The following is a 24,116-nucleotide window of genomic DNA, read 5'->3' on the forward strand; positions in this document are numbered from 1 at the left end:
TGGTATTCCAAAAAAGGCAGAGAAATGTCAGAAGGGTGACTCACTCAATCCAGTTTTCCGATTAGGCTGATGTACTAAAATTTCCAAATTATATATAACTGATCTCTTTTTATCAACTGCATTCAAAATAAATACCTGCTAAAGCTGTAGAGAATGAAGATGGTAGCTTAGATGACAAATTACTTTATAGAACCTTCAGTATTTTGAAATCCTGAGCAGCTCAGTATTTCTTAGACTAGGATGACATAGATTAGCAAGAATTGAATTTGGTTCCCTTTTTTCATTTCCAGAATATTGTGTGTGTTTGATATAAAATTATATATTTGATTTACATTAAAATCTACATAAACTTTAATGTTTCAATTAAAAAAAATGCTACTTTATGGACTGGAAAATATATTCGTAAGCCTTCATCTGTGTAATGCCTTTACATTGTTTTGTAAAACAGTATTAAGTTTTCTCTAGAATAGAAACTATCTAGGCTGGAAGGACAAACCAATAAAATAGTAGGACAAATGGGAGAAAGTGACACAAGTGTCAGTGTTTATTAAATAACTCTCATATCACAGCAGTAGTAAACTGATACAAAATAATGAATATAGAAAGAATTCAGATTCAGGAACTATTAATGAAAACCTAAATTTGTATGTTAACTGTCAAACAGGACAGCCAGTAAAACAAGAAAAATCAAATTGCTTAAAGTGGAGAAGATCGTTAAAGATTCAGATTTCTTAAAATTGTTAGGTTGCATTAGAGACATCCACACTTATCTGAAGATTAAAGAACAGTCTTTCTCTGAATGGTAGCTTTAATCAGAAGAAAATCTTTTGAAAATAGTATTCAAAATGTCGTAACTAGAATTACAGCTAAAATGATCAATCATTTTGGCACAAGAATTATTTTCCAGGAGAATGTGTCCACATCATATGCAGGTAGAAATGCATAGGGGCTGAATGCAGGAGCTGCCAGTGCCATAGTTATGCTTGTGGGGAGCAGAAAACAGTTCTGAAAAGAAACCAATAGAAAGGTCTTAAGTTTGCGTAGCACCTGAGAAAACATTGGAGAAGATAGTTATGAGCAGTGCTGGTTGTAAGAAGGGGATCAAAAGAGAAGATTGTCTCAGATTTACCAAGCAGAAGCTCATTTGTGAGCATGGTTTCAGTGGAGTGGAGGATGAAGGGGGTAGTAATTGAGGAGGTAGGTAGGTGGGATAAGAGGATTTTTATGATCTTGGGAGGCTTTTGTTTGGGCATTTTTTTTGAAACAAATGAAAAAGAACCTTTTTATAAAGGAAGAGAGTGGTTAAAGACAGTGGGCATGAAACAAGCTGATGTCAAGCTAGGGAACAAATTTTGAGTTAGTAGCAGACAACCTGTGATAAGAATTGGGGTTAAAGGAGGAGATTGAAAGTGGCAAATGGCAAATAATAAAACTGGCTCAGGTCTCAGCCCAGTGAAAACATTCAAATACTACAGTAATAACTCTCTGAAAGAAGACCCCCATAGTGTGCTAGTGTAGGAAATGATATGGAAAATGTATGTGGTACATAAAATGTATGTTAGTGGTACAGGGTGTATTTCTGTTCCCGTGTGTCTGACAGCTTTACATCCTGCCCCGGGCATGTCGTTCTGTTCTCCTTGGAACATTCCTTCCCATGTCCCAGGGGCAGGGGAGAGCCATGGCCACCTAAATTGTCCATGTACACAAGGCGGCACTCCAAATAAATGAGGGAATGGAAGAAAATGTAACAACAAAAACATTTCTTATTTTGCTATGGATGTATGAATGGGGTGATTATACTTCTTTTTCAGAAAGCAGTTTCTCTCTTTCTCCCTATCACCTGTGTGCCATGGAATTTAGTAAGTTTACGCCCTTAAAAGGGATCATTTTCCTAAATCTATCCTGTAGGATAAAATACATAGCTACACAGTGGTACCTTTAAAAAAACCCAAACAAACAAACAAAAAACCAAAAAAACCAAAAAAAAGCCACAAACCCAAAACTCTAACTTAAATGCTTGCTATCTTTTTTCTCTGTCATTTTCTCTGAATTCCAGTGCGCCTTTAAAGATATCAATGAGGTAGAATATCTGTAACATTAAAGAATCAACTTCCAAGTTTCAATCATTTTTTTATTTGTAATTTTGAAAAGCTAACAATGAAATATTACTATGTAGATAGTGCACTGAAAACAAATTCAAGCATATCAGGATGTTTGAATATTCCTTCAAGTTTTAAGTATTTCTGATGCTGTAATGCCAGTATGCTATGTTTTTGTATACTTAAGATTCTCTGCTTAGAATACATCCGTAGTTTAGAATTTTAAAATTATTATTATTGAAAGGGGGATGATGTTTGTGTAGTCTTCTGTTATATGCATACTAATCTTATTTAATGGCTTTAATAAGACACATGTAGCATTCAACATTGTGATACTAAACAAATACATGTTATCACAGCTCAGGCATATTAAGTTTATGGCTATGGCTGTAAAACAATACAGTTCTTCAATGGAACCACAGAAGACTGTCTGGGATTCAGATTTTCTAGTGGGCTGCCTGCTAACCACATTCACTTCCCTTCCAAAATCATGTCACTTTAAAATACCTAAAGCCACATATGGAAACACACATCCAGAAGTTTCTGGGTTGTGTGAATTTCATGACACTGGATGTTGCTGTGAAGTTCCTGTTGCTTCAGGAGCCTTTGAAGCATTAATATACACCTGCCACCCTCCCTCTTGGAGAGAAAAAAAACCCAAACAAACCACACAAAGAAGAAGAAACCCTGAAGAAATGAATAGTTGATATTTAGAAATGTTCAAAATGTTTTATCCAGCTCTCAAACAAAATCCTTAAGGCTCTCCTGAGAGTATGGAGTCCTTCAGGAAACCTGCCTTCTTTCTGCCCTCATCAGTTTTCTTCAGGGGTGTGGTTGTGATCTATCCCAACTTCAGTCATTTCTAGCAAAGAGAAGAACTGTCCAACCTGTTTATTTACATGTCCAGTGACTTTTAAGGTGTCTGCTTTCTGCTAAATTTACAAGAAACATATAATAATAGACCTTTACAACACTGCTGCTTGCTCTGCTTGCTTTGCTTGCTTATTTTTCTACATTAATCTTGAGATCAAAATGAAACCAAGTATTTCTTAACAAATAGATGTACTCTGCATGAGATCTTGAATAAATGACAAAAAAGTATGAAAGTAAAATAACTTAAGTCCTGAAAGAACAGATCTGGGAGATTGATGAGAACAGAGACCAGGATGTGGAAAATTCGAGTACTGAAGGTAGATCCTCTGCATCATAGCAAAGATTTCAGAAAAAAAATGGAACATCATAGGCCTCCATGGACTTACTGGAAGAGAAGAATAAGAGTTTGTATAGCAGAATTTACCACTCTAGCTCTTCATTCAGAACATGACATATGAAGACTTGGCTTTGTGTTGTCCTGATTTTAGTCCATAGGTGTTTGACACAGAACAGGGAAATCTTTTATATAGTTTAGAAATCAAGTACTAACAGCCAAAAGTAGAAAGATTTAGGTACAGTTCTGTGTGTCTCTACACAACATAGATCTCTTCCAGTTCAAGAAGCAATACATGTAATCAAGGGAAAAAACAGCCATGCTTTGAAATATTGACTCCCACTCACACAACAGCATATTTCTTTCCTGACAGGGTGAAAACCATTATGAACATGGAATTTCATAAACATTTCCTTCACTGATAGCACATGTAGCCTTCTATTCTGGACTGTTTAATAAATAAAATCTAGTACTTTGCATTCAAATGAATTTTAGCATTAATTTTAGGTGGGCAAAAAAACAGAGTAGAGAGCTGTAGAGGCACTGGGATGGTAAGAAAACTGCGAATGCCTAGGTGTGTCTAACTTCTGATCCAAACAGTGATTCTGTAGTACACTGGTGAAGATTTTGCCTAAATGTAAGTAACTATACAGAATTTCTTTTTTTGCTTTCTCTTTTTTGCCCCAGTTGACATAGTATAGTTTAAATGGCCTAGAAACTTGGACAGGATAACCTAGCATGGACTAGCTAGGTCCATGCACATTACTTTTATTACTTTCGTTATTTTCCCTGTAATTGAAGACTAATGAGCACGCCCTTTAGATGCTATTTTAGCTCACACATAACTTTATAAATATTTCAACTTAGATATAATTAGATAAATTGAACTTGTTTAATTAGTAATGCAATCAGCCAGCATGGCTTAGGAAGCCATATCACATTAAAAATATAGTGATAATGCATGTTAATAAGCAATAAGCAGATTCTTCTAACAAAAAATTCCATGCTTTTACAAGCCATTTGTGTCTTATTAAAGCTTTATAGCTTTGCCATTACTTTTATTTTACCATTGCCATTACTCAGAAATGTGCGTGTCAACTGAAAATCAGTGAAGATCTTTCTTGGCTGATTTTGAACCAAAATAGTCAACTGTTTTTAAGATGATGGTTTAGAAGAATTAGATGTTTTTGCTCACGTGTTAAATGTTTCTTTGAATATTAATTTTCAAATTTGAAGTGGGGACTTAAAGTTAGTTTTGCCTGAGCAATATTCCTTTTTCTGTCTCTCAAGAAATTTTCTCCAAATTACAAAACTCTGAATGCCAGCAATGGGGTACGCCAAGAATCATGCACATATAGCATTGAGTGACATTCTGTGCATCTGAACCTTGGGTCTGCTAAAAATGATGAAGTTTGAAACAAGGAGCCTGATGAAGTGCTGAATTTTGGACTGTACAGGCAAGAGCTCTGAATAAGAGCTAGAATTTACAGACTTAAGCGTACAGGTGTATATGTCACAAAGAGAAATTATATGAAGCATGCTTACAAAAAGCTGTTAGTGTATTTTCAAACTGCATCAGTGTTTCTAATTTTGGAACAAGCCACGATCAGAAGGAATAATATAGGTAAGAGTAATATATTTTTACCCCTTTTGTTAATCAGTTTTTTTTAAACACTCTAAATATTTTTTTACATTTTTTCATATTTGAAATATCTTGTTTTCTACAGAATTTATTGTCTTCAAGGAATATTGAAATATTAATTTGGATATGAGGTAATAAGTTATTTTACACAAAAATGACTAGAAGCGTTAGTATTAATACTTCTTAATTTACTGGAAATAGTATGTTTCAAGTAGGCATATCCCAGGGTTTTGTCATTTAGCATTAAGCAAGCTTTTTATGTTCTCATTTGATGATATAAAATACTAGTTTACCGATTTGCATAACGTATAGACTAAGATGGCGAGATACACATTTACCAAACTGAGTACGTGCCTAAAAATTCAGATGGCTGATTTTAAAAACAGATAGGTCCTTAGAAGGATTTTCAGAAGCTCCTAAGCAGCATATGTCTCTAAAAGTCTCTAAATATGAAGGCAGAGACAGGTAGGTGCCTAATTTAAATAAACCCAGTAGGCATCTATCTGCATGTTTCTGTGACTTATTATGTTTTCTAGGGTGTCCAAAAAAGATTGAATAGCTAGTTGACCTGATTTCAGGCTTTTCTTTTTATGCCATTGCACTGCATACTGCTGAAGAAAACAGGCAAGAGCTATAGAGATGAACAGGAAGAAAACAGCATACAGATTTTCATTTTGTCATGTAAATTGCTTTCTCTAGTTCATAGCTTTATAAACAATGTATCATCAGTTCTCTTTGAAACACAGAAGATTTTCTTTGCTCAGGGTCTTGGTTCAATAGGCACGTTTTCTTTTGTACTCTGGTCAAAATGCTAGTTGCATATTTTAAATTTTTTTTTTATTATTATTTTAAATAGTACTACTTGTTTGCTGAAAAGCTTTTTACCCAAACTCCTAGTGTTTAGGTAAGTAATACACATGATTAACAGGTTACTGACAGGACAAAAAGGTGTCTATAGATCTGGATGACCCTTGCACATTATTTTTATTTTTTATTTCTAAAGCTTGAATTAGTTGATAATGTGGTGTCTTGGCTTTATGCCTAGCTGGTTTTAGTTTTAAATTCTATATTGCAAGTGCTTGTGCTGCTTTTGTCAAGAATTACAAAATGGCATAATAATTTCAAAATTAGGTTTACCACATTAACGTCACGAACTCTGGCCATATTTTCACCTCCATTTTAAGCCAACCCAAAGTGACCAATACCAGCCATCGCCTGGAATCAGCCCCTTGCATCAAGCAGTCCTTTATCTCTTTTCTATGTTCCGTATCAAGTAATGCTCTGTGTTGAACTGGACCTGGAACTTAACCTGATCAGTACTCACTTCACCCACCCCATCCCCATGACTGGAGATAGGAATCACGAACTCAGTTAAAGCATATTGTAGTTTCTTAAATATTTTACTTTAGGAGACTCAGATCTGAGGCCATAATGTCACATGGCAATTGCACAAAATACAGGAAAAGCAAAATTTTTCAGCAGGGGAATGTGTGTAAGTTTTGTGAAATGGGGATAAAGTGAGAAAATGGGGAATGTGGGTAAGCAAAATAGCATGAAATTCAGCTGAAAGCACACAGTACTGAATGCTGGTAGTTGGAGATTATCTGTTCAACTGTCAGAGATACCAGGTTCTAAAAATGGGGAGAAAAGAGAGATCTGTATTGATGCATGAATGTGGAGTTCTACAGGAGAGATTTCTACCAATAAGACACATGGTGATGCTGGAAGAAATATTTAACAGTTCATTCTCGTCTTCAGCACCTATCTTTGTGGTACTCTACCAAAGAGCTCTTTTCTCAGAGATCCTGTTGATTGCATCATACAAAAATCTCCTAACCACCCATCGTTGATCATCTAGCAGGTACACAGGGAAGGAAGAACCGTGAGCATTTGGGGTAGGAACATGTAAATTTGAGAGGATATTCTAACTTCTCTTCTCAGCCATTCTGTTTGTTTGTACTGTAACAGCTAGGTTTGTCTGCTTTACCTATGAACGTTCAGTTGGTAGGTAGCAGTGCAGAAGGCTGTGGTGTACAACTTGTAGACTATGGTGGTAAGATTTTGGAATTCTTCAATGCCTACTGATATCCCCAGTTTCACCTGCACTAGATCACTTATTCTCCTCTTCTGTATGCTGGACGGTTTGATGAGACCTGAGTGAACAAGGATGTGGAAGAGTTGAGGAGTCAGAAGTAGGGCCTCTTACTCTCTTCTCTCTTACAGGTTGGTGTCAGAATCATTATCCATGACCACAGTTGGTAACAATAAGAAAAAAAAAATTAACTTTTCTCTATATGGATGTATATATTAAAATTAAGTACTTGTTGCATATGAACTAGTAATTAACAGGTGAATCTGAATTTAATTATTCATCAGTGTGTTTTTTCTTAGAGTTAGATAGCATGCCATGTTTAATTTTAAATGCACAAAAAAATCATGGACCTCTACAGAGCTCTCATCATTCAGATAAGGTACAATTAAAAGTGACAGTTACCTTTCAAAGATGAAACATTTTTTACAGTTGCATAAGTATTAATTATATTGGTTGTCTAAAAAGTCTAACACACAGAGTGGACATAACTCTCTTGTATCTAATCAGTAATTTGTTTTCTCTGCACTGTTCAGGACAGTCTTATGTCTTTTAATATACAGTAGCCACACAGGTAAATTCCTCATCTGCTTTAATGTCTTTATTCCCTGTAGATTTTGATAAGTCTGCAAATAGTAACTAATTTGCACTGTCTCACACACAGATCCTCTGTGTGATGCAGGAGTGTTGTTTTACAGATAGAAGATGGTTCTGCAGAAAGATGGAAGCAAAAAAAATTATTCGTGAGATTTGGATGTCCAATTAAAGGATTGTTTTTTTTCATGTTTCACACTGCAAAGTATTTATACATTCAATTCATTATTGTTTTAGTTTACCTACGTGTTCCCAAATCAGATCTCAGGTTTTCAAGAGCTTAGGAAAGCACAAATACACTCAGTACCAAAGAGAATTTTGCTGAAATACATTATCCAAGATCTGTGGACCAGCATAAGTGTTATTTTCATTTTCTTCCACGCAGTCTCCCTAGTTCATTCATTACACATCTTTCAATTTCTCCAGCAAATGAACAAGATTTATGCAAGCAATAGTCTCTCAACACTGGTTCATTCCCAGAGCAGGTCTGTCCTATACTTTCTCATTGAATGAGCTGGATGCCATCTGGTCCACCCATTTTCTTAAAGTATGATAAACTACACAGGTGTCATTCCTGACAGACTTATCTGATCCTAGTTGTAAAGACAATGATTAAGATTCAATAAACTTCTCCAACACTTTATTTTAATACTTCACTACCCTTATTATTAGAAAGTCTTCCTAGTGTCTAATCTGAAACTTTGCTGCAGCAATTTAAGCCAATTATTTTTTGTAATACTTTCAAATACTTTTTACCTACTTTGTTGTTATGTGAATCCTCTTTTCTCAAGACTGAACATCGCCATTCCTTGAGCCTCTTTCTCAGCGACTCTACTTTCTAGGCCTCTGAGCATTCCTGTTACTCTTTATCTCCACTTAGTTCCTGTCTCGTTTGAAACCTTGTCACAAAGCTGGACAGGGTGCTCTTTGTTAAGCATTGCCAAAGCTGTGTGGAACTATTTTACATGTTTTGTAGGTTGCAGTACTGTTTATACATCCTGGTATGGCAGTGTTTTTAAAAAACATTCAATTGTTGATAATGATCACTAGATTTTTATTTTTTATTTTTCCTTTGGAATAGATGTCTAGCCAGTTGTTCTATAGCTTGTATTTTAAACATGATTATTATGTCTCCATAAGAGTAGAACATAGCAGTTTTCTATATTGAATTACATTATGTTTTTAGCCTATTTCAATAATATGAGTATTTTTATTGTATTCCAGTCTTCTAAAGCTATTCCAGCCTCTTCCATGTTTAATAGGATATCTTTTATTTCATCTTCCTAGCCATTAATGAAAAGACAGAAATAGTTCTAGGATTGTGCTTACCTTTGCAAAAGTCTACTCAGTGCAGCCTTCCATTTTAACAGTGAGCTGTTGATTGCCACTCTCTCGCTTTCAACTAGTTTTGTACTCATCTTACAACATGAGCACACAAATAGCATACTTCCCAGTAGGACTTACAAGACTGCAATGTAAAACAGTGTGACAAGCCTTGGTAAGATCAAGGTACTTACAATCAGATACATCTCTGTTTTCTAGAAGTTCTTCCGTAGAATGAAACTAGATATATTATGATTTGCCTGATAAAACCCTATAGCATGGTCCATCTTCTTTTTTCTTCTAGGTGCCCAGAAATCAAACTTAAAAGCTGTTTTTTCTATAATTTCTTGCATCATCTTTTCCTTCCTTATTTGCTTCATCTTTCATTCATTTCCAGTCTAATAGTACCTCTTATGTCCTTCACGATTTTTCAATGGCTGTAAGTTTGTTCAACCACTTCTTCAAGTGTTCAAGGATGTAAATATCAAATTCAACTGATTTGAGAACTTCTAGACTGTATAAATATTCTCTGAATATTCTTTTTCGCTCAACATAGAGATTTTACCTCTGTATGTGTGACAGTTGTGCTGACATATTACTCCTTTCTGTAGAGTTTTCCAGTGTATTTGAAGTCATCCAAAAGTTTTCCCAAGTCACAGGTTTTATTAGTGTCCTCCTCATATTTCATGACATGCATACTGTCCTTCACGCTTAAAAAAAATAGGTCAGGAGGATGACTTGAGGATTTTCTAAAGGTAAACATATATATATATGAAAATATATGATATTTAGCTGGAACTTCATTTACAAATACAAGGGAAATTGGGATAGTTTGGAACTTAATGTAATGAATAAAGTGTATCCTGTCCCTGTATTCCTGCCAATCAAATGCACCAAAAAAAAAAAAAAAAAGGTTTTTTTTCCCTTGTATTTTAATTTTTAAATTATTTTTCCATGGAAAAGTAGGCGGGTTTTTTCCGATTTTGGAGCAAAACTAGGTTCTTTATATGTACAATATACAGAGATCCATTTGACAGCCTTTGACAGGTAACTACTTTGGAATGGAAAGTGGTAGAGCTTAATGAAATATATTACTGTCATTTAATCTTTCCAACTCTATAACAGTAGTTCTCAGAGCAGAGGTCATGTATATCAAAATAACATACACTGTAGTAGTTGTTCCAGAAATATAACTATTCTAATAACAGTGAAGCTGCATGAGTCGTGTCTAAAGATGACATACATTCTTTCATGTTCTTACCACAGATTTTAATTGCGTGTCTCTTGTTCACTAAACTACTTTGGGCAAATGTTGAAGAATGTTGAGACCATTTAAGACTGAACATGTTTTCAAACAGGCAGAATATGAGTAAACAGACTGCATTTTTCTATGGGAAACTTGACAGTACAGAAATGAGGAATTTTTCATCCTGAAATATATTGTCAAGAGACCCTGACATCGTACATATTCTTTGTCTGTATTGAAATGATTTTTTTTAACCACTGTGCAGCATATTGCTCTGAAGTCAGAAATACCTATTCTTCTGTCTTGAAACAAAATGTGTGAAAATTCAAACAGTTGAAGCATCCTTAGAATCAAACATACAAATGAGACGTGGTGGAACTCCAGTGTAGAAAACTGATCTGCTAAAAGGAAAGGGGAATCAAGATCAGAAGATAAAAAGCTAGATATACTCAGAAGTAGAATGATATTTTTTTCATGCATATAAGAGATTGTGATGAAAGTAGTGAATGGTTTATAAATCTAATATAAATAAGAACATTGTGAAATCTAATAGATGAGTTTCTTGAAAATGGCATGACATATTTTCCCCATATAGAAAAGTCAGCAATAAAGCCAAATAAATTGGAATTATTTTATTGCTATACATAGCATAATAGTTCATGTATTTTTCAGCTATTTAAACTATTCAGATATTTTTTCCACAAAACAAATTACTTCATCACTGTTCCCAACACTATCTCTCCTTTGTACCACTACTTCTCATTGTGTCCTCATATTCTATATGCCACAGATTTCTCTTTCTGTGGAGTTTTTGTTTCTTGCTCTTCTACCAGTTTGAGACCAACATTGAGGGAAGTCTGACCCACCTTTACGTCCCAGCGCTTTGTTTCTTTGGGGAACAAGGACAAGAGGTTTGAACCAGAGTTACATTTCTGGTGTCATTAGCTGCTGCTATGAGACTGTCAGAACAGCCTATTGATTCATTTCTGGCTAATGCAAGCACCATGATTTTGCTTTGTTTCTGGAGGCGAGGAATCTAACTCTGCTGCCTGCCTCTCCATAAAATGAGTTTGGTGAGTGTAAAATTCTAGTATACCTGTGAATGGGAGTACTGCTTTGGAAGTGTTATGTGCTGATCTTGCACTCACTACCTCAGGTATCAATGCTTGTGGCAGGTATCGAGCATTAAGTTTTTCTTAACATTTAAAAGGGCAATGTTGTTTGCAAATAGAACTGAGTAGACAACTTCAAAGAAAAATAATTCAAAAGGACTAAACTCACAACTCATTCCTATTATGTTAGCTGGAGCAGCTTTGAAGTATTTACTAGTTTCTTCAGCAACGTTCCAGTGAAGCGAAATGGAAACATTGGAATCTGTAAAAAAAATAATCTTTCAAGGAAAGGATTAAAGAAATCTTTTAAAAAAAAAAGTATTCCTTTGTTTTGCACTCTTCATATTCTGATTCTCAGTAAAAGCTGAGAATAAACCTGAAACAGGTTTATATGTCTAGTTTTAAATGGTTGTCTCATTAAGTTCAGTCACCAACCGGAGTAATCAAAGCCTAAAGCACAGGTTTCCGTAGGCTGGACTCCTTAAGTGACTAAGATTGAAAAATAAGAATTCTCAGATCTTAAAAAAGGAAAGATATATCTTTTTTTCAACAGAAACACATACTAAATTTGGGCTATGATCCACTCTACTAACTCTGAAGATTGTTTTGAGTATTAAAATATGAATTAGGTCATGCACTGTCTGGAAAGAGGTCTGGCAGGCATCATGGCTAATGCAAGCAATCTCCTGTATGGCCAGGATAATTGGGCAGGGATACAACAGGTAGTCAGTTGCTTCATAGTCCACATAAGCAAAGTTGTTTACTTTGCTTCAATTTTCTGGATCTTTATGAGATGCTAGTGCTATTCGTATAACTTTCAATTGCAGCAGATCTGTTCTTTTTTGTTAGAATTAAAAGATTCTTTTAGCCTCATTGTCCTTTAACCATGCGTTTTTGGCAAAAGGGAGCACATTCAGAACTGAACTATAATGATGATTTTATGTAAATACACAAAAATTTGAGGTATTCTTTTCTCTCTCTTCTAATATGTCTTCTTTTTTATATTGGCAGTGGTGCAAAAAATGTATTACTTCAATACAGTGATGCAGTTCAGCTTGTGCTAGGTAGAGAACTGCATGACAGTGTTAGAAGTCCAACTGCATGAAAGTTTGATAAAGTTCTGTAAATTCGCAGTGCTTATATCTGCATACTAGTGGAAACCTTAAGTGCAGTCATTCAGGAGGCTCTTTTATTCTTACATAGTTACAGTGCTCCAACCCCTTACTCATTTTTAGGGGAGAGAGAGAGAGAGAGAGGGAGAATCGTCAACTTTAGGGTTTGCTGATAACTTTAGGGTTATCCTGATAACTGTATAATGGAATTGCATTGAACGGAAGTTAAATACCCAAACAGAAAATGAGTCAGGGAATATAAGGCACAAATTCTGGTGAGATTGTTCTTCTGAAGTGTTGTAATGTATAGAAAACCATATTTTTGTTACTTCAACTGTTTTTCTGACTCCTCTACTTCTAGGTTGTATGTCCCTTACCTGACTAATGAGACGTCTTCCATCCTTTGCTCAAGGGTGAAGTGTTCTCCATAACCATTTTCCTCCTTTTCTTTTCTGAAAAAGCTCTTTGTAGATACTTAACTTCTTTTTTCCTTTGTTTTGGTTTGTGGTTTTCCTGATATTACATTGGAAAAACATCCTGCAGAAAGATCTGTATGTCAAGAACTTTTCTTCAAGTGCAGCTTTTCAGTAAGAATGACAGTATTTACCGTGATGTTATTTTCTATGTATGTGGTCTTTAACTATGTTATTTTTATATGCTTGAAACAACAATTCCATTTTCTGGCTAGGTTTAGTTCATTTTTGTATGGTTTCTTAATTGGAGTTATAAGTATACGGATCAGAACCACACAAATGAATCTGTTTCTATATGAGAAAAGACTGTCACTGTGCAGAGTTGCATCAGGCACAGCTTTCCATTTTATTTAGTACTGCTTTTTACTAGGATACTGTCATCTTAAAGGTAGAAATTGAGTGATAAATTGTATAATAATTCCTGTTAATCGCCTCCTATCAATAATGAATATTGTTGCCTTGTTTATTTGCTCATATAATACAAATAAAACCAATGAGGTTTAATTCCATTTAGTATGCGTATTCAAATCAGTCTAACACCACAAGTGCATTCATGCTTGAATTGAGCCTGAAACTGTAACCAGGTTAGGGAACAAAAACTTTGTACCTTTATCTAATCTAATTCTTAGTACAAAGTTAGCATAGACTGCAGAAAATTTTTCTAGCATCTATGTCTGCAAAGATTTAAGCACATCATGAAAGATTGCTTCAAAATACTTAGAGCTATAATTTTTATTATAAAAGATGTTTATATTAATGATAGTCATTCTCTTTCCTTACAGTGCAAATTAGACTATCAAGCCTGTGTCTCAGGAAAACAAATCTCAGTGAAATGCGAAGGACGTTGCCCTTGCCCTTCTGACAAATCCACAAATGCAGACAGAAATGATAGGAGAGGTGAGTGATGGTAATTTGTATGGTATTTTTAACAGCTCATTTCTAGAAGGAAATAAGATTTTGCTCAGAGTACAGTGATCACAAACACTAATTATTCTTGAATAAAACCAGCTTTATTTTATTCAAGGTTGTTTTCTTTGCTGTGGGTTTTGAAATTGTGCCTACAGTAAAATACCACTGTATTTTTCAAATGCAGCTATTGTAGTATGAGTTGTTGTTCTTTTTTAACTCTTTAATACTCCTTGAGATGCTTATGGCTGTACTTAAGACAAAAAATAATTCCTTCCTCTTCAGTGTTTTTAGTTGAATATTCAAGAAAATTAAGTGTGATAGAAAAAAAGGAAACTTAAAAGTCCTTGTTACTGCTCATAGGAGCGAGCAGTTGCACTTAAATTATGGAACTATTAGTAAGGGCTGTCATAGAAAAGTGAGTTCTTTGTTGGAAAAGTGTTTGATAGCAATAAATCAGCTTCCTTTTGGACCATGCGTGAGGTTAGGCTGCTGGAAAATGCAGTTGCTTTGCACTGATTCTTAGCCATTGGTGCAATTGTGGCTAAGCGTATTTGTATTTTGGTGACTCCCAAATGTCTTTGGAAGGTGGTTGTTAAACGAAAACAGGATACCGTTGTTGGTGCTCCTGAATAGAGAGCCATCATAGCATGAGGTTTTAGGCCACCATGGACCTGAATTTGCTAAGAACAGCGTGACTGGGGGTCCACATCTTTTTTTACTTCTTTAGATTGAGCTCTGTTAGATGGTTGTTTTTTTTTTTCTTTCTGTATAGTCACACTTTTGATGAGTAAGCTAAAACTTTATGCACAAATATCCTGTATCCTCATTGGAAATACACCAGAGTTAGTTTTCGAAGATTTTTTTTTTTTTCCCTCCCTGTAGCAACCTTATAAAGATAAAAGAAACCAGCATTACATTCCTGGATTATGTTAATGTTGGTATTTCACTGTGCTTTGATGCACTATTCCACATTTACAGTGCAAGAGAATTGTACCATTTCCATGATAAACTGTAGCTATTGCCGCAACTTTTTTTTTTCCTAATTTAAAAAAATGAATGAATGCTTTTTTAGCAATGAATAGAGGTGACTACTGCAAACATTGAGCTGTTGGCAGGCATACAAGTCAATTAAAAATCTTCTCTGAAATACTACTTTAGGTAGTTGCCAGCCCGAATGAATAACACTGGAAGGCCCAGCCTTAGATGGTCAATGTAGCCCCTTTGAGAAGACATACGTCTTTGATAAGACATGGCATTAATGCAGTTGCAGTTTTCACTAGCAAAAATTTCTACATCTCCAGCATAGGTGCGGGGACGTTTGCTTAACAGTGGGCAGGAAGTGAAATTAAGATAATCAGCCGAGAAGCATCTCTCGGAGTAGTAGGCTAACCATTCCCCAGTGTTAGTTTTTGACTATGGTATCATTGACCTCAGTTTTTACCAAAATAAAATTAGCATTTTCTCTGCTGGAAGCAATTTGACCTGATGCAGTTATTTTTATCTTTGTGTGTGTTCTTTCAAGCACATTCTATTTCTGCTACGCCTGTACTTAAACATTGAAAACAATCTATAGATTAAATTTTATTGGCTTCAACAAAATGAAAATGTTTTTAATTAGGAATGAACTCCTAGGAGTGAATACTTCTTGAAGATTTAATACTGCCAAGGGATCAAGATTACTTGTGCTTAGTTATGTAAAAGAGAAAGGAAAAAGATCCTGTATGAGTATGGGAATTAACACTAGTCCTGTCCTAACAGATTGTCAGAGCAAACAAAATACAGGGCTTTTACAGCTGCTACATTTTACCTGCAACATTGAAATTTAAATATAATTTCTTTACAAGGCCAAAGGCCAGGAGACATCAGAAATACAAAAGTGAGCTGAGTATCATTACTGAAATTTTAGCCAGAAGTTTTGAAACAATACAAAATTTGTTATGACTTCGTTATAAGAACTTTTGTTGTAAGAATACAGTTATTTTCTCTAAATTGAACTCCATTAAGTGTTCTAAGCTGTATATGCACAGGTCAGTTGCTTAGAAATTTGACAAAGCCAAAGATGCAAATTGAGACTAGTGCTCCAGTTTCAGGGATGACTTAAGTGAGGATTTCCTAAAATACATCCCCTATCTAAGACAAGTTTTCATTTTTTCAGATTGACAGATTCAGGTAGAAAAGCATGTTGGTTTCTGCTGTGCAGCTGCATGCAGTTACCTGTCTCAGGTGTGGCTGTGGTCCCTGGGACTCCCCCGGAATTTGTCTCAATGCATCTCTCTGATCTCCAGGATCTACTCCTCACTTTCACCGTCTTTCCACCAGCCAGGATCTTCACTGTCTTCTTTGAGGGGCCCCTTCTTCTTTCTGGGAAGTCATTCTTCTTCCAGGACCCATCCTTTTGGTCTCTACCACATACCCCCAACACCATCCCCGTCCCCATTTTCCCAATCTAAATATGCTGTGTGCAGAGGCACAATGCGTGATCAGCTTCCTAATTGTTAGTTCTGTCTCATGTCTCCTTATTGGATGGAAGATTTGGGAAATGCCACTTCTGTTTTATCAAAATTTACACTAGCCCATACTGATTGCAGCTAGCAAGTAGCAGCCTTATGCTTGAGGGTTCAGAAGTTCAATTTTAGATGTTCACAGACACACACACAGACTTACCTGCTACAGGTTAGTGTTCACATTTTAAACTATTTTTTCACGTACTGCAATAGCACATTTATTTGAAATTTTGTTACATTTATTTAGTAATGTACCATTCACTAACCTAATTCTACTCTTTCAGTAATTTAACGTGTATTACAAAGTTCTTGGCAGTTCGCTATTTTGACTTTATTTAAATCATGTTTCCTTTCAGCCAAATATTAACAGCAAAATTTCTTCAGGAAAAATTAGGTGACTTAATAGAGGAGTTGAAGGAGATAAGACTTTTCTATCAGAATGTGTTCTTGTCTCATTAACAGATTTGCATTTTACTTAATGTAATTTGTTTCCTTAAAGAAGTGTGGATTTTAGAACAAAAATAGTTTTATTGAGTGCTCTTCTGTCATTTGGCACTTTTTGCTAATTTTAACCTAATCTTTTTTGAACTGTGTCGTTTCCCAGTCAATATTTAAGTAACAGTAAATTTTGTTTCAGTTTAATTTCCAATTTTCTAATCCAATACTGATTCATGTTTGATTTGTACTGTTTCGATTTGAAGCCTGTGAATAGACACTCAGATGCACAAATTTGTGTAACATAAGTACATATTGCCAACATTCCTCAAAGAAAATAAAAATTTAAGTTTTAAAATCTGATTGAAAGAGTGGGGTTGTGGGAGAGTTCTTTCAAGTTCTTATTTGATTCCAAGGCTTTGGTACAGGAATTTTACTATCCTGTTAGAAAAAAGAAATCTTTCATTTTGTAATCCTAATAGTTAATGAGTGGAAAACAGCAAGAACAAAAAGTTAATGAACTGTAGTCACAACTGAACTTTCTGATTTGCAACAATGTTTTATTTTGCAGGTTAATATATTCAAAATACTTTTCTCAGGTGCATGAGCTTGTTTTGATGTTAATCAGCATCATTAATGGCCATTGCAATTGCCTAACAAACTTAGTGATACCTTGGCATAATCCCAGAAGCATTGTTCTGCTTTTTAGTTTTAGTGTTGCTTTTGTTATTTTCAATTCTTAACAAAATATAAAATGTATCTCTATAGCAATATAATCTTATTCTCAAATAAGTGTTTACAGGCCATTTACTGAACATGGCATAATTAATGACTTGAAACCCATTACATTTTACATTTTTTGAGTATATATTGAAATGGTCTTCATTCAGGAGATGTTGCTTCATTCCTTGCATTATATGTGATGTAATTCAAAAGTCGTGATGAAAACCTTTAATGAATAATGATATGCTTAGCAATATGTTTTTAACAAAAACCTCTAGATGTATAGTGGAAAGTTCTGGTTTTCTTCTCTCTCTCAGCATGAATGAAAAAGGCAAAAAAAAAAAAAAAGCTCTTGTAAAAGTTACACAAACCTTTCTACTTCGGTGACAGTTCTACTTTGTTCAGTGACTTTGGTGGTTCTAATTATAATGAAGTTACTCTGAAAATGTGTCTGACCCGTTCTATAGTCGTAGACCGTATTAACCTCTCCTACTAACTGTAGTCTTCTGTTAATTTCTACAAAAGTTTAATAAGTAGCTTATTATATAAAGGTGGAAAAATAATCCTGAATATCCTTTGGGATCTACTAGAGAGAAACCTATAAACCTGTAAGTTTTTGATTAAAAGCTTACTAGGTGTGAACACTTGAGTACATGCCTCACCAAATAAAGTCAGAATTTGACTTTTTGATGTGTGTAACTCAAGCTATAGTTAGTTAGAAGGAAGATAAGAAAAAGAGGGAATATCAATATATAACATAATTACCAAGCAATTTATTTTTGCATTAAATGGATGAAGCGTCTTCACTTGTTTGTGTGTTTTCATGTTCAGGCCTGGCAAGTGTTAAAAATTTATTTCCTTTAGTTTGCAAAGTACACATGCTTCTTAGTCTTGCAGGGTCTAAAAGGCCAATTTTATTACAAGGTTTTTGCAGGGTCTAAAAGGCCAATTTTATTAAGAGGTTTTGTTAATTCAGAAGGAGGAATGCATGGCAACAGTTTTTCATAACCAAAAATTAGAGTTTTACTAGAAGAAAAAGATGGACAAGTGACAGTCATTTTGTACTGTTCTTTAATTCTCACGGGATACGTCAAGACCCATGTCTGTGTTTTCTACATGGAGAAATAAGGCAGTCTACATCTTAGAAATAAGGACATACAATTTTAACTGTGTTTATTTCTTATATGTCATTTAATGTAGTATATATGAGGCTTATATGTATATTTTTTTACAGTATAATACCTTAAATTTTCTAGCTGACTGAAAGAGCAGTTCTGGCTTATATTGGATACTGGTTGAGGAGTCAGGGTAAGACTGTCATGAGCCAGGATTTGGATTTATCTATAATCTCTTTCTGTATGAAATTTACCTTGTTTCCAGTCTTAATATTTCCTTGAATTTCTTTTTTTGCTTTTATTGCACTTAAATTACTAGTTGAGATATGGAAAATTAATGATATTAGATTGGTAAGTATTTCTTAGGAAAGTAAGTTGGTAAACTGAGGAGTTTTATACCCCATCTTCCAGAAAATAAAAAGGGAGTCCCAGATAACAGCCTTCTCTGTGATCAGCTGTAGCATTTAACATCTCTCAAAAGCTGCAGAATGATGCAGGGGAAGGAACATGTCAGTCTCTGAAATAAAATTGTTTCACATCCATTCAGAAACTGAGAAGGAGATTATTCACTCTCCCTTAAATGATACCGCACTCACTGCATCATTGCAGGCATTTGCTTCCATTTCTGCTTTACTTGTTACGTAGGTTATATAGAGGTTTATTGACTAAATAAATAAAATAAAAAAGTAAGATACTAATAACAATTAAAAGCTTCAAGATGCAAGATGGTGTTGCTGGACTGTTTTGGTGAGGGTTTTTTCTTGCCTGGACCAAATACCTGGGGTATGTCTCTTTTCATTGTCACAGGACTGTAATATGAGACATTTGGCAATGCAGATGACAAAATGCCACTGGGTATGTCAATCTAAAGGAATATACTCCATGAAAACATATGTGGCATTTCTGCATTTACAGGAAGATCCTCACTACACGTTTTGAATGCCAGGGCAGCAGATGACTGTATGGCTGACAACTCTGTGGTCAAAGACCTTCCAAAGGTATCCAAGAAAAGCATCCATTGTCAGTTGGCTTGAATTTGCTCTATTCTAGAGTACATACATTGGGAAAGTTTAATTATCCTTAAATCCAAACCAGAGTGCCTATGTTTTATGTCCCTGTTGAGGTACACTAACACTATGATAAATGTGTGCCGTGACACGCCTAGGATCCCGGTCTCCCAAACAGATTTGGCTCACGTGTGCTACAGTATCCCCCTGGATTATGTCTTTGGATATCTTCTTCATGGAAATGAGGTTGGGATTCTGCCCTGACATAGAGTCAAGATGCAGCTCGGACATGATGTCATACCCAAAAGCTCAGAATCAGTTGAAGGTCCTGCAGTTTAGATAGAAAAAGTTACAACATTGTAGGTAAAATGTTAAATATCCATTTTCAGTAGCTACTGAAATAGAAGAATTGGCTCCCAACAATTTTTGAGTTAATTTCTAATAAATCCGGTAGTAAGAGCTCACTTGATATTTTTGCTAAAATAACAGGTCCACTTAGATTAATGAAAAAGAGGGCTTCTCTTTATCTGATCATCTGAGTAGGACTATATAGGTAACATAAAAAGCTGCTATAAAAGTCATTCTCTTTCACTCTAAGCTTTTGCCAGAAGGAAGTGAAAAGGCAACATCGCATGCTAAAAGTATTTTCAGTTAGCATATCTGAAAGACTTTAATCACAGAACATAGCTGCTCTTTCAGCTGCATCCTATTTTATACTGAATACTGCCGAATTGTTAATTGCTATGAAGAGGTGAGGATAAGTAATGGTAGGATTAAAGACACTGTGGATTCCGTTTCGTTCTGTGTGCATTGGTGCTTGAAGAACAAATATGGGGACTCTTTTTAAACAAATAGCAAAACAGCATTCTCCCAAATCCTCTTATTTGCGTAGCAGCATCTTCTCAATACACAACCTCAGCCACTCTTCCTATAGTGCAGGTATAAATGCCAAAAAAGAGCTTTTGTTTTGTTTGCATTCAAAGAGAACACTGAATCATTTCCAGACTTCACAAATAAAGAGATTTAGGGCCAAAAATAACATTTAACTCCTTAATTTCTACTTAGTACTAGCTGTCCTTGAAAGGTAATGATACAATTTTGTAATTCCTTTTTTCTCTTCTGCAACATTAACTCCAGGACACAATAGAATAAAATCTGTATCCAAAACAACATATACTAGACCAATCAGCAATCAGTTATGGGGTGGCCAGGAGAAGCCATTCATACGAGACAACGAGTAAAATTCCCATCTATAAGATGAAGTTCATGCTGTGTGATCAAGGATAAAATTTAACTTTCAAACCTCACATAAGACCAAAATAACCTACAAAAGAAAATGACTGTTACGTTGTAGTGCTGTTTGGGGTTTATTTACAAATATGTTAGTATGTTTTAAAATATTTCCCAAAAGATCTGATTATAGCATCTAATTTTATGCTGCCATGCTTGTTACAGAAAATAAGTGACTTGCCTATAAAAAGAAATACAAAGAGAAGCATGCTGGTTTTCATCAAGGAGAAACTACTCTCATTTGTTAACTTTCTTTGAAGAATATGCACAGTACATGGAAGGAGGTGGTGTCAGTAGTTTGGGAGTGTAGACAGTAGCAACATTTCATACATGTGAGTTAAATTGGCATTAAGTAATTATCAGCTTTCTAGTCGACTGTTTTTCTTAGCCATATATTTATGATTCAGTAAAATATTTTGTTATGTAATTGCAACTGCAATTCTATAGAATGCAACAGTAATGAAAACCTCTATGCTCTCTAGTTGCTTAATTTTCATTAGAAAATTTTGCTGATTTTTCTCAAAATAATCTTTAGATCAACCCTGAAATACAAGTGCACAGCTGTCAGTGGAAGCACTCAAAACCAGGAATTTGTCTCGTCTGTTTTGGCATGTACTGTTTGAGATTAATGTCATTGTGGGCTGACCACAAAAATCAGATCTGGGATAGTATTTCTCCTCTTGCCTTTACTATGGCATCAATGTGAATTTTGCCATTGATTTAAATGTAAATAGAACAGGCTCTAACGCCGTGACTCAGTTTCCTTGTTAGAGGAAAAGACATTATCAATAGGTAAGCTTTCTTACTAATGTTTCTGAACTCTACTGATGTTTCTGAAACCTTTTGTGATTTTGAAGACACTCTTGTATATCCATTTTAGTTCTTTAGAGGGTATTGACTTAGCTGTAAATGTTTTGCTTTTATTGCTTTTTATAATGCATAGTATTCGCTTTTAAATCTCAAAGCTGTTCATCTTAGACCTATATTTGTCCAGCATGGAAGCAAAAATATTGGTTTTCACTTTGTTTAGTTCATTCTATGTATTTACAGTAATGTTGAGCTGTAAGTATACATTGTATATAAATAGAAGCTCTTTGAAGGTAAAGTGAATCCAATTTGATGTGTTGTAGATTTTTATGCTTTGAAATTCAGTAAGGCTACTTCATTAAGAATATCTTTTTTTTCTCTCTGTTGTATATAAGGTGAATTATAGACTATTTTTACTTATCTTTAATAGGAAGTACGTTTTATTGCTTTAGTATCTTTATATCATATAAATGTTAGGGTTTTTCTAAGATAGCAGACTAATAATCTTAGCAAGAATTAATTTGTATCTGTAAATGATTTCCATATTTTCGTGATAGGGAATTTGCTAGCATCAAAATACTTGTATTTGTATATATGATACAATACTTGTACAATAAATATTATTGTATTTGTAAAAGATACATATTTAATATTCATTACTATGTGTAATAACAGAAGCTTTTATTGTTTATTCCTTCAGTGTTAAGGTAAATTTTCTGCATGAATCTTTTTTAGATTCTTAAACACAGTATTTTTTTTTTTTTGCTTGAATGACACTGAGGCAAGTAAAATTGTCAGCAGTATCTTCTTTCATTAATCAAGCTCCATGTTAAGACTTTCTAAAAAGAGACTTCTCCATCATAATTAGTAGTAATCTAATGTAGTGTGATTAGTAGCAATCTAATGTGGTGTAGAATGACAGAGAATGTGTTTGGAATGAGAAGGTGTATCTGACCTGCCTGCCCACAGTCCCCTGGTCCCCTTGTCATCGAGTCTGGGGCTTAGCCAGGGCACACCACAAACCCAGGCTTCCTTACCCTGGAGCTCAGAGGAAGGTTGGCAGTGAGGGGTATAGCCTGCTTGCCAGGTCTTGTCCATGTGTGATGTGGAAAAGCACGCCCAAACTAAGCAGATGGGAAGCTTTGAAGACCCTACAGTTTAGTCAGATGGCTGAGAGTAAACGTTACAATGTGAGAGAAGAACAAAGGGGCTGTGGCTGTGTTTGAAGGACTGGGGAAATAGAGATATAGCTGTGTAACCTATTGTTAGGCTGTAGAGGTGACTCCATTCGTCATTTTTGCTTCAAATGCATGAGTTTCTGCTGTAATTTCAGACTTCTCTTGCATGGAACAGGGTGTGTTCATTTTGTTTTGAACACCTTTATAGTTCAAAAAAGAAAACTAGAATTGTTTAGTCGGCAATAGATGATCTTTTGGCTAAAAAGAAATTTTTGCTTTTGCTTTCTGTTCTTACAAGCATTAAAGTATTTGGGAACAAGGAGTAGAAATACATGTCTTGCAGTAAAGAAGTGATACCACAAATGCAAGTAGAGCAAGAAGCAGAGACATTCTAGCAAAAAGTGTACTATTAACTGGAATCAGGGTGGAGCTGATGGGGGGGGGGGAATTTGCATGTGTTTGTACAGTGATTTATATTTTTTTAATTCCCTGAAATGAGGTCATAATTGCAGAGCAAATTAAAATTCTATTGAAGCTTGACTGGTAGAAGGAAGAAGTGAAATATTAAGGAAAGACAGTCCATTCCATAGTAGTATAGTTTATATTAAAAAAGGCTAGAATGCAAGAAACTGTTCATCCTGTGTTTATGAAAAATAACCCCCATAACACTGCAGAACATATTCAAGAATGCTGTGAAAAAGAATATTTTATTGTTGCCAGGATCAAGTGAAATCCTTAGAAAGGACTGTTAGCAAAGTGCTTGTTGTCAGTATTATAAAGAGCTAACTCTAAAGGGAAAGGTGGAATATTACATACGTATCGCTGGAAACAGGTCTTTGCTCACAGTTCCAAGCCTCTTTGCAACAGCAGTCTTCTCCAGAACCTCTTCCTCTTTGGGCTGCTTTTTTCCTTGGGGCTGCTTTGTTATTTCCAAATCCTTTCACTTCTTATGGATGCTTTTGGCAGCTGTGGATAATCAAATCTATACAGCTTTATGAAATCCAGGTATATCACGTCCCCAAATTTACATTTAAATGGAAAATTCCTCAGTGTCAAGGCTGTTGAAGACAGTTGTAGCCTGCTGTGGTGGGCTGCACCCAGAGAAGTTACTTCTCATGTTTCTTCTGTTACCAGCAAACAGACATTTAACTGGCAGATCTAGCCGTGTGTTTAAAGTATTTGAATAATACAGTTTTTAATATCTAAGTGTCTACAACAATGTGACTGCTGCATCTCTGCTGGCTGTGTATT

At 35.1% G+C, this 24,116-nt stretch overlaps 1 protein-coding gene across 2 annotated transcripts in view; it reads left to right on the plus strand.

Moving 5' to 3' along the window:
- SPOCK3 (SPARC (osteonectin), cwcv and kazal like domains proteoglycan 3) overlaps positions 1-24,116 on the plus strand; it is a 212,811-nt gene that overhangs the window by 137,527 nt on the left and 51,168 nt on the right. For both annotated transcript variants that reach the window (XM_054825448.1, XM_054825449.1), the window contains one exon: positions 13,680-13,794. In XM_054825448.1, coding sequence (XP_054681423.1) covers positions 13,680-13,794 — 115 coding nt within the window. The remainder of the gene's footprint in view (positions 1-13,679; positions 13,795-24,116) is intronic.

The sequence above is a fragment of the Grus americana genome, chromosome 4 (genome assembly GCF_028858705.1).
Source record: "Grus americana isolate bGruAme1 chromosome 4, bGruAme1.mat, whole genome shotgun sequence".
Taxonomy (NCBI): Eukaryota; Metazoa; Chordata; class Aves; order Gruiformes; family Gruidae; genus Grus; species Grus americana.